Source organism: Nuphar pumila, chromosome 10, assembly GCF_984573655.1.
Source record: "Nuphar pumila chromosome 10, dmNupPumi1.hap1.1, whole genome shotgun sequence".
Lineage (NCBI taxonomy): Eukaryota > Viridiplantae > Streptophyta > Magnoliopsida > Nymphaeales > Nymphaeaceae > Nuphar > Nuphar pumila.
The window spans coordinates 76,826,956-76,838,925 of record NC_143258.1 but is presented as its reverse complement, the minus strand read 5'-3'; the positions used below and the strand labels follow the sequence as shown (position 1 = coordinate 76,838,925).

General features: G+C 44.2%; 1 protein-coding gene across 2 annotated transcripts; it reads left to right on the top strand.

Moving 5' to 3' along the window:
* Positions 1 to 8,041: 8,041 nt before the first annotated feature.
* On the top strand, positions 8,042 to 9,865 carry LOC149826895 (large ribosomal subunit protein cL37-like). Of its 2 annotated transcripts, XM_090019015.1 has the most exons (3): positions 8,042 to 8,215; positions 8,909 to 9,302; positions 9,445 to 9,865. In XM_090019015.1, the coding sequence occupies exons 1-2, from the start codon at positions 8,095 to 8,097 to the stop codon at positions 9,271 to 9,273; spliced, it is 486 nt and encodes a 161-aa protein (XP_089875141.1). In that variant the 5' UTR covers positions 8,042 to 8,094; the 3' UTR covers positions 9,274 to 9,302; positions 9,445 to 9,865. The 2 variants fall into 2 exon arrangements, with proteins under 2 accessions (XP_089875141.1, XP_089875140.1); XM_090019014.1 differs by having other exon boundaries at positions 8,909 to 9,631.
* The last annotated feature ends 2,105 nt before the right edge of the window (positions 9,866 to 11,970 follow it).

The following is an 11,970-nucleotide window of genomic DNA, read 5'->3' as shown; positions in this document are numbered from 1 at the left end:
GCCTTGTCAAATATATATATATATATATATATATATATATATATATATATATATATATATATATATATATATATATATATATATATATATATATATATATATATATATGCTACTAATGAAGATAAGGAACATAGAAATTATTTTTTTCTTCACAATTTTTAAATTTTTTTGTATATCAAGTGTTAGAGATGTGATCTACATTGTTTGTTTAGTAGAAACCTTGTTTTGAAGTATGTGATTATGATAAGTAATTAGGTTTTTAAAAAGGTTCAAAAATCAATGGCCCGCAATATATCAAAATTTCATAACTCAAAAGATTATATTTTTACCTCCCAAAAGCACAATCTAAGGCTTGATCCTTAACAAGCAAGCCATGTTGAACACATCTATGTAGTTAGAATGAGTCAATAAAACTTGCACCTATGATTTCTAACTCGTTAGTTCCCTATCTTCGTTAGTAGCAAATATGTTCCATATATATAGGAAAACCCATATGTTTGAACGGGTTTTCTTTCGAATTCGATCGAATGCGTGGCATAACACCACCTTTTTTTTCGAAAAAACAAGAAGTGGTTTTGAACCGCTGCTAATTCTCTCTTTTTCGCCTAGAGATTTAACGATCATGAGTGCACACAAAAAAATGAAAAAGTGTCGCTGTTTGATCACGCATTATCAGTGGCAATGCTTCGTTGAGAGAGAGAGAGAGAGAGAGAGAGAGAGAGAGAGAGACGAAAGAGGATCAACATTATCACACATGAAGATCAACAAAATGTTGAACCCAACAAAATAGAAAACAAAACTAAAATATAGAAAAACAAAAGCAAAAGGAAAAGAAACTACAGTCAGCTAGCAACAAACAACAAAGCCAAGCTCAACCAGGATCCTCTGGAAAAGAAGGAACCACCGATGAGTGAACGTTGTTCAGACGGAAGGAGAGGTCTCTAAGATGCATACGTAGAATCGCGTATACATCAACCAAGATTTTATGGACAAGATTGTTAAGGATGACCGGAATTTGACGGAAAGTAGCATCATTGCGTGCCATCCAAACAAACCACCAAGTAGTAAGCAACCATGTCTTCCAGATCAGTCTCCACCGCTTGCAACGTCTAATTTCAATAGGGCCTAAGAGCAGATCAAGCGCAAAAGACTCCTCTTTAACAATTACGTTCGGAGATCTCCACGTGCTATTAAATAGGGCCACGAAGATTGGGCAGGACCAGAATAAATGAAAAGTAGTTTCTTCAGCAGCTTGACACAGCACACACCAACTTGGGAACTGAAAGCCCAACTTCTTTAAATAACTATGAGTCTGAACCCTATCATGCAAAATTAACCAAGCCAAGACCTGAGATCTTGGGGTAGGGCCCTTACCCCATAACGCACACTCAGGGAACCAATCTGCCCCTGGGGGGAGCAACGATCTATACACTTTATGGGTGTGGAACGCACCATTTGGTGCAATAGCCCAATGCAACCACTGATCATAATTACCTGTATCCCCAATTTGATCTCTGAAGGACGATAAGGCTCTCAGCCACATGCTTCGCAAGTGCGAGATCGCCAGCCCCCGGGTTCCATGACGAAAGTTAGATAAATCAGGAGCACCATATTTAGCATGAAGCAAACGAGCACAAGGAGAACCTGGTTGATGGGCCATCCAACATTGCTTGGCCACAAGAGCAATACTCCTCTGTCTTGGAGCAAAAACACCTAAGCCAGCCATACGCTTAGGTAACACCAACGTTCGCCAACCAACCAAATGGCGCTTACTCTTAAGCTGACACCCAAACCAAAGAAAATCCGTCATTAAACGACAAATCTGCTTCTCCATGCCCACCGGCATCACGAACATTGACATGAAGAATTCAGGGATAGAAGAAAGAACATGTCTGATTAAAGTCAGACGGCCAGCAATGGAGAGATAAGACGCCTGCCACGAAAAAAACTTGTTTTTCACTTTTTGAATAGTTGAAGCCCAAGCAGCGGAAGATAGGTGCTTCACTTGTAACGGCAGGCCCAAATACGTCATCGGCAACTCAGAGATTGCACAATTGAAAATCCGTTGACCCGCTGCAAGCATAGGATACTGAACATTGAACATAGTAATAGAGCATTTGCTATCATTTAGGGAAAGCCCAGAAAGAGAAAGAAAAAACTGGAGAATAAGCTTGAATCTAAGCATTTGTTGCACGTTTGCTCGCCCAAAAATAATCATATCATCAGCATAAATAAGAATATGGTCTAAAAAATCCGGAAGATCTAGAGGATCTATCAGGCGCTTCTCCGCAGCACGCTTAAGCAACACCACGAGACCCTCAGCAATGACATTGAACAACAAAGGCGATAGAGGGCATCCTTGCCTTAGTCCACGCCCCAATTTGATCTGACCACCTCTAGTGCTGTTAATCTTAATCATGGCCTGAGCATTAGAGACCAATTCCCTCACTCACCCAGAAAAACGACGACCAATGCCAAAATTGGATAACATTTGAAATAAGAAGGGCCAATGCACAGAATCAAAGGCTTTATGAAAATCTAATTTAAGAGAAAAATAGGCCTGACCACTAAGATGTAAGGAGTGAATGACTTCAGAGGCCAAGATGAATGAATGTTGAATCCTCTTATTATGGATAAAGGCAAACTGAGAGTTAGAAAAAATTTGGTGAGCCACGACCTTCAACCTATTAGCCAACACCTTGGCAATCATCCGATAAAGGGCACTCATAACAGAAATCGGACGAAACCTAGAGATATCAGTAGCAGCACCATCGTTCGAAATTAAAGAAATAATTGCCAAGTGGGTTTGAATAGGCAATCTGGAGTTGCGATAGAACTCATCAAACATGTTAATAACATCAGGCTTCACATAAGGCCAAAAAATTCTGAAGAAATCCACATGAAACCCATCATAACCTGGAGCTTTCCACCCTGACAAACCTTTGATTGCCCTAAAAATCTCATCTTCAGATAACTTCATTTGCATAATTCTAGCTTGATCTTGCCGAATCGAACCAACAGAAACAGGACCAATGACACCATTCGCAGTAAGTGAAACAGAATATAAATCTTTGAAATACTGAGTGACAGCTGAAATAACGTGCTGATTAAGAAACGAAACATTCCCAATGGTGATTGATGGGATGGCATTCCTCCTATGACGATGAGAAGCATATGAGTGAAAAAATTTAGTATTACCGTCTCCGGCCGCAAGCCATTTCACCCTTGCCCGTTGCTTCCATCTAATTTCCTCTTTGACCCTCCAGTTCTTCAAAAGCGTTGATAACTCAATAGATCTGGCCTGCAAACTTTGCAAGTGTGAATCAGATAGAGACTCCGGGGAAGACATAGTTTGATACAATGCTGAAATCTCTTGTTCCCAAGCAGTCATTTGCTGAAATTTAACCACGTCTCGATTATGGAGCCAAGCTTTGATATCCTTAGCGAGACGAGACAACTTCTCATGACACCGGATAGCTGCCCACTGCTCATTGGAGGGCTTGTTCCAAGAGTCTGAAATAATAGTATAAAAATCTGGCTCCTGGAGCCACCATTGTTCAAACACAAAACTCCTGGCGGAATTAAAACCACCCCCCAAGTAGTGATTAACTGACCATGGTCCGAGATAGAAGGAGCTAGCAAGACACATTTGAAATCTGGAATAAGATCCAGGAAATTTGGAGTGACAAAAACCCTGTCAATAACTCTGCAGCATGGGCGAATTCGCCTATTCGACCAAGAGTAACGCTCCCCATTAAAAGGGATTGGGTAAAGGTGATGCCGATGAACAAAATCTTGAAAACCTCACATAGATGGATTTGGAAGAACGGGGTTATTAGAATCCTGAATAGACAAAAGGCAATTAAAGTCTCCCATAAGAAAATGGTACTCCCCGTTTGAGACGACGATCCTATTTAAGTCGTTCTAGAAAGCAGGCCTCATGACAGCGTGATTAGGGCCATATACAACAGTGACCACAACCCTCCTGCCACTGTCTTGCAAAGTGAATGCAACAGACAAAGAAAACAGACCCATGTCCAGTTGAGAAATATTTAAAGATTGCTTCCCCAAAATAAGGATGCCACCGGCATGGTTGACCGCAGGCTTAAAAAAATAGTCAGCACCCCTCCATATACTAGAGGCAACAGAGCGAGAAACTTCATCCATCTTAGTTTCATAAATAGCAATCAGGTCAGGCTTCTCCTGACTAACCCAATTCGCCAGAAACCTACGCTTAGTGGGGCAATTCAAGCCCCTGATATTCCAGCAAAGAGACTTCATGACACACAATCTGGAAAAATCCGGGGGGTGTGTGACCTCGCTGACCTTCGTGGAGACCTGCCATCGAAAGTCGTAACATTGAGTGGGTTGCTCCTCTTGCTTCTACTACCACTGCTAACTTGTCGGTGCCGAACAACCCCCATACGCTGAGTAGCCCTCGAAGGACCGGGAGAATCACCCCTTAGATCAGAGACAACATCAAGTGAAGGACCTAATGAGCCACCTAGGATAGTAGAGACTACCGAAATGGTAGATACCATATCGACAGTTATATGATGCAGCTGAGCTGAGGAGAGAGAGATATCAAGCATCCGGGCTGCCTCTTCAACCTCAACACCTAAGGGCGACAGAGGGGGGGACTGTCGAGGAACAGGTGGAGAGGAAGGGAGAGCCACACTTGGGAGAGCCTCACACCTCCAAGAACTACACACAGAATCAGTGACGGTAGATACAGTAATAATGGCCTCAGTAACGACCGGCGATAAAGAAAAATGAACCGATAAACCAATAATCATGCATCTGTGAGCCTCAGTCGAACAAGCATTAAACGCCATAATGTGAACCGCCATATAATCAAAGCGCCTCAATGGAAAAATAATGAAAGACGATGACAAAATTGACCTTTTTTCACCTTTAGCATGACTGTCTAACCGAGTTGCCAATCCACCTCGAGAAGGGGCGCTAGTCGTGTAAGGCACAGAGTCACTAACAGATAAACCATGATGGGCATGAGCATGTGAAATAATGATAGACTTATCACCAGTAGGATAATATTCAGAACTAGTTGCGGCAGATATCTTAGGGCTCCCCAGCAGCACGTTCGACGGCCGTTGAAAGCGAGAAGCGAGAAGTCAAGCAGACGTGCTGGGTTTGGCAACGAACGTCGAAGATGTAGATGATAAAGCCGGAACCGTATTAGAACAAGATTTCCTAGTAAGCTGCCTTGGCAGAGCATGTGATAACTGGATCGGGACCCAGATAGTCCCAATCTTAATGGCATGAAAAGAAGTCTGCGGCTCCTGAAGATCTCCAATCTGCACCCATGGCGAAAAAGAAGTACGTCGCGAAGGTCGCTTAGAACTCTGACAGGCAAAGTGGGTCCCCAACACAGAAGGTTCGTTGGAGTCAAGAGGCTTCCCGGTTGAATGTTGGTGAGAAGCATTTATTCGCTTTCGCTTCCAAACAGGATGATGACGAGCAAGGAAAGATGAACCACACCTATGGCAGTCAAAGCGTTTCTGAAAATTCAAAGACAAACATGATGCGCACCACCAGTCTCCCGGTCTAGCGCGTCGCAACTGAGATCTTGTGTGAAGGGCACAAAAAGAGCGTTGCCATGAAGATTGAACCTGCTGCCAACCCCGATCAGCGACCCAATGCGGAAGCTCCCGAAAAAAGAAAGGCGGGTCAAGCAGCGCCATGACAGAACAGGCTTCGAGAGGCCCTCTCCTAACGGCACGGATAAATTTTCTGACGTTCGAGATATGAAGAGAGCCCGCATCCAAGCATGAACCAAGGACATCCGAGAGATTGAAAAATAATTGATGCTTGAGTCTGAAAGGCAGGTCAACATCGAAACCCCACCGTCGAAGGGCGAATGCCGCGCCCCAGTCATTAAGAGCATCCTGAATGAAATGGAGGGCCCTCTGATTTGCTCCCAAGGAGCGATCAAAAGCAAGACCCCAAAAAACACGCGGCAAGCGACTCATGAGGAAGAAAGGAGAGAGAGCACCTGGCTGCCGGAGGGACGTTGGACGGTTGCATAGGGGGGTCGAGGCGATTGCAGCTGGTTATGTCTCCGATGCGGTGAGGGAAGACGTTACAGAGGTCCGACGATGGTGGCTCCGATGCAGTGAGGGACGATGGTGGCTCCGATGCAGTGAGGGAGGACGCTGCAGAGGTCCGGCGATGGTGACCCTAAGGTCGGGGCGTAGCTGTAGAGGAGGTCGAGCGATGGTGGCTCTGGCACAGCGAGGGGCATCGTGCAGGGGAGGTCTGCCGACGGTGGCTCCTTAGCGGTGATGAGCGTCGCTGCAGAGCCCGCACGGAGAAGGTCGTCACCACCCACGATCGTTCCTCCCTTCCCACTGTTTGGGCATCTCCCACACGCAGCAGCGAAGGGAGAAGAGGGGCGGCTTCCTGCGGCTGTCCACTACGGCGGCAATATGAGGAGGAGAGGAGGGCAGCACTAGAGGTGGAAGTGCACGCAGGTGATGGTGGCTCCGATGCAGAGAGGGAAGAAGCTGCAGAGGTTCGGCGATGGTGGCTCCGAAGCAGTGAGGGACGACGCTGCAGAGGGTGACCCTAAGGTCGGGCGATGGCAGGGCATAGCTGTAGAGGAGGTCGATGGATGGAGGCTCTGCTTTGGCGAGGGGATGAGGGAGACGATGATCGGGTGAGCTGGAGAGGTTTAGGGAAAGAGTCAGGGAGAGAGAAACGGGGCAAGTTCAAAGGGAAACAGTGAGGTAGGAGTCGTCAGGGGAAAGCTAGGAGGTAAGGGGGCTCCGGCGTGCCTCGGTGAGGCAAGGTCGGGGCTCAGGTGAGCATGCCGGGGCCGGTGTGTTTCAGGGAGACACGGGGGCTCAGGGTCGGGGTCATCCTAACAGAGAGAGAGAGAGAGAGAGCAGAGCAAGGTAAGGGGGCTCCGGCGTGCCTCAGACGAGGGAAGATCGGGGCTCAGGTGAGCGTGCCGGGGCCGGTGAGGTTCAGGGAGACACTGGGGCTCAGAGCAAGGTAAGGGGGCTCCGGCGTGCCTCAGGCGAGGGAGGGTCGGGGCTCAGGTTAGCATGCCGGGGCCGGTGAGGTTCAGGGAGACACGGGGGCTCAGGGTCGGGGTCATCCTAGCAGAGCAAGGTAAGGGGGCTCCGGCGTGCCTCAGGCGAGGGAGGGTCGGGGCTCAGGAGAGCGTGCCGGGGCCCTACCCCGGGGCCGGTGAGGTTCACGGGGGCTCAGGTGAGAGGGAGTCGCGGGGGCTCAGGTGAGAGAGAGAGAGATGCAAACATGCTAGAGAGAGAGAGAGAGAGAGAGAGAGAGAGAGAGAGAGAGAGAGAGAGAGAGAGAGAGATGGCTGAGGTTGCTGTTGCGTCCTTGCTGAACAAGTTAGGTTCCATGTTGTTAGAGGACGTGGGATTGCTCAGAGGAGTTCGGGAAGAAGTGAACGACATCAAAGAAGAACTAGAGAGCATTCAGGCGAGAGAGAGAGAGAGATTGAACGTTAGCTGCTTGATGAACGTGCTTGATGGGTTTTTCATCTTTTTTTATTTTATTTTTAAATTCTTACCATGCAGATATGCAGATGTGATTTTATAGGGATCGGCTCTTGTAGTGTTTGATTTTGTCACATGGGTGAGTTTTTATAAGGTTCTAAAAATCAACAATCTAAAATCTTTGTAAATTTTTTAGACTCCAAACATTGTTTTTTCCTTGGAAAACACATGATCCAGGTGTGGATTCGTAGTGAATCGTCTATGCCCAACACATTTATAGGATCCGAACTGCGTAAAAAGCACCTAAAGTTCAAGCACCTAACGTTCAAGGGCGTAACATCGGACACCCTTCCGTCGAACGGTTCATTTTAAGGCTTTTAGCTGCGGTCGCTTACTTTCTTTAAAAGCGCGCACATCAACGTTACGCCTTACTATATATATATATATATATATATATATATATATCGTGATAAGCTCTTTATATTTTCAAAATATCGGCAACATCGTTTATGTATCAGACACATGCTCCATGGAGTGATGGGTTTTATCCACAAGAGACACCAGGCCACCCGCGTGAGGACCAAATGCCGTGAGCCAAATCTGACAGATGGCTCTCATACTTGCTTCCTATGCTTCCCTCTCTCTTTCCTCCGTCCCTTGCCTATCTCCTCCTCCTTTTGCTTCTTCTCTTCCTCCTCCATCCTCATTCGCTACTGTGTTCAGCAATGGTAAGGCTATATCTGAAACCCACCTCTTTCGTTGCAAATTTTGACCCTCTTTTTTCCATTTTGCCTTTAGTGGCTAGACTGCATTTCTTTTCCTTCATTGGCAGAGCAGAACTTTGTTGTTTCTTCTAATTGTGATGTTTCTCTTCCTTCTCACTCTTTTTTGCTTTGTTGGGTTTCAAGTTCTCCCATTGTTTCTTCTAGTTTCTTGCTTCTGCCTTCTGATTTCGACTTTTTTCTTTATGTATCCGAGCTCATTCTTCAATGACAATCATTTTATTTTGTTGGGTGCTCTAAAAAACCAGTGGGTTCTCCACAACTTTTGCCATGTGAAAATTTCAATTCTAACGTTTTACCCCATTTTAAGTGGATAATTGGTTCGTTAGTTTATCTCGTGTACCCTTTTGTCACCATTTCTCTGATTGTTTTTGTTCAAATACATTTTTTTTCTCTTTTGGTGATATTAGAAAAAAAAAGTCCAGTTTTACCTTTGTTTCTCTTGTGGGTTTTCTTCCAAACAGAAATTTCAGGGTTATCTCTGACCCCTTTTTTGTCTGTGGTCATTCTTCTCTTCCCTTCTCCTTTATTCCTGGGCTTTCTCTGTCCTTGAAAATGCATCCATAGTTTGCAATTTTCCTTTTCTAGTTTCAGTTTTGTATTGAAACTTACTCTGTAAAACTTGCCTTCTACTGCTAGCCTCCAGGTTTCAAAGAAGAAACCTCCCTCTGCAATCCGGGTTCGTTAGCGAATTCAGGAAATTGAATTCTCTTCCGTCCTTGAACGGCAGATGGTCCGTGATCGTCAAGGCTTCTTCGGAGGTCGATGGGAAGGACGCAGCAGACTCAGAGGATGACGGTTCGCCAACAGATGGTCCGAAAGAGGCAGTCTCTGTGGAGAACCTTCCGTTGGAATCGAAGTTGCAGATGAAGCTCGAGGCTAAGCTGAGGATGAAGCTGGCGAAGAAGATACGGTTGAGGAGGAAGCGTCTCGTCCGCAAGCGGAGGATGAGGAAGAAGGGGAGGTGGCCGCCTTCCAAGATGAAGAAGAACAAGAATGTGTAAATGAATCTGCAGATTGCAGTGTTTTGGAGGTTGGGAATTCTGTTTTTCTCTCCTTTCTGAATCTTCGTCAACTGTTGCTTGTTGGTTGGATTAAATTCTGATTAAAATATTGGTTTTCTTGTTTTCTTGGATTTTTTTTATTCAATCTAACGCTTTTTCATTTGATGGTAGATTATTGGCGAGTTTGGTGCTAGTTTTGCACTCGTGAAAGTTTTTGTATTGTATTATGTTGCATACCTGCTGGAGAATATGGCCTTTCACACGAATTATTTTTGAGTCATGAAGGGGGTTGAAGATACTTTGTTTACACAACATACTGGTGATAGTGTGTATAAAACAGTTCTCCATGGTTATATTCTCTCCCTTTTAGATGCGTTTGGTTTCAGATGTGTATCAGACATTCAGAACCAGAGAATGTGTAGATGAGCCTGATTGATTAACTCCATTCCACGTTGGTGTTCCTGTTCATTTCTTGATCTTCAACCTATGGTTTATGGGGATTAGGAGTTAAAAGGTCTACTATTAGAATATTCATCAATTCATTTCAGAACATATATAACATATATATGGATGGTTAATAGCATCCCTTGTTAATAAGTTGAGAACTTTTTCATTTTATGCGATTGATTGATCTCTCCAGAATATAGTAAGGAAGGAGTGCTTACTGGCGCAACGGGATCCTGAAAAGTTTTTAACTGTATGATCTTTGGAGAGAAAGAGTATAAATTCATGAGGTCTCATATCTCTTATCTTTTTTCCATTTTTTTGGTCTCATGGGGAAACTGCAGGAGGATGAGCAGGGATGTCAATGAACTGTATTTTTACCCAATATCCAACCAAATTAGATTATGTTTAGTTGCATTTGGTAAGCCATAACAATATCCAACTATAATAGGATGCAGACGTGGTTTTGATTTTTTGCTACCAAATGAAAGAAATATCTGAATTTGACAGAGATCCTAATCCATTTACATGTAAAAAATCATAGCTGGTATGAGCTTGTCACCATTAAAATTTTGAATCCGTTTAGCTAAGATTAGTCGAATATGGTATTGGCAACATCAATCCAAATCTGAACCATTTACATCCCTAAAAGATGAGAGACTTGGTGTGCTTAAAATTCCTGTCAAGCTATGGTACTTGTCCAGTGGCCTAAAATCCTGAGGCCCGCCCCTGCCCCCGGAGAGCCTACTTCTTCGGCTTGCACAGCAGCAGTTCCCCTTCTGGAGTTCGGACTCGTGATGCAAGGTTTGCCTCGCCCCTTTGGGGCCATCGAGTCTGTGACATACAAAGTTGAGATAAACGAGTCTCATGAAGCTGCTCCATGATGTCCTCCCTTGTGGTTCATGTGGTGAAGAAGCCCATAAAACTCTCCAAAAAAAAAAAACGTGATTCGGTAGCTAACCATTTAACTACACTATTCAGAGAGCAAATCCAAACGAGCACCAAAGTTTTTTAGGACCTTGTTAGGGAGGAAATTCATTAAGATTCCTCTAAGAATGCAGTCAATTACAAAAATCCTATTAATATCTACTCGGTTCTCTCTGAAAAAAATATTTACTCATGTTAAATAACATCCTATTAATATTTGCTCATGTTAATAATATCAGATTAACCAATTCATGTTTTGTCCCGGGGGAAGTGGTAGATTGGTTGTGCATACATCAAAGTTTCTTGTTATATTCAAAGTGCAGAGATATCAGAAGCAAAGTTCAAGTTCCCATAAGATTCACGGTTCACCATCTTTGTTTGATATGCTAGATGTCATGCTAGATCTTGCAGTATCAGCCATTCGAATGGCCAGATGGTTGCTCCGTAGAAGACCAAGCACGGCATACACATCTGATATCAGCTCAAGAAAACTTGGCTCATCCATGATTCTGTATCAATGGTCCAACTATTTGCAAGGCAAGCGTTGGATACTTTGATCAACAAGAGCACATACACTAGCATTCCTCAGATACAAATGCCTAGTATGAGAGGTAAAAGATCAGGCGATCTGCCGCATCACCGTTCCTCTGTTTTCTGGCATCGTCACCCTTCATTCAAGCCAGCAGTGCCACAGATAAAGATGTCATGCAGACCATCAGAGTGGGCCTTGCTATTTGTACAATGGGCGGTGATGCACGTAATGGATGGTGACGATGCCAAGATACAGAGAATGGGTGATTTGGCATAATACCTGACTGCCCTTCAGGGTAAGTCCCACTTGAACCAGTCAGCAGACACAACACCTTTATTATGTTCTGTGGGCCTTAGTTTTAGCTTAGAATTGTGTGCCAATCAAATCTATACTAGAACAGTTAGAACTAACTATGATTCCCTGACTCTGTGGACCTAAGATTTAGTCTCAAAACAGTTGAGTCCAGGAAGCCTAGATGGAGTCGCCATTCATGGATTTAAACCATTTTTTAGCAACCACAAACAAAATATGTGATGATTAACAGCATTTCACAAAGATAAAACCGGTTGATTATTGCAAACAACTTCTTTTGGTGATCTAAACAAACCACGGCAACTCTGAAGAAATTAAACAGTACATATTTTGCGGTTTTCATGTCATCTTAACTAGGACCAATGGGGCATCAATTTGACAATCTTAAACAGGAAGAGAACTTTAAAATCTAAAGAATAAAAGTATCACCGGAACCCACTGAGATTTCCTTCCCAGATAGATGGACATGGCACTACAACCAA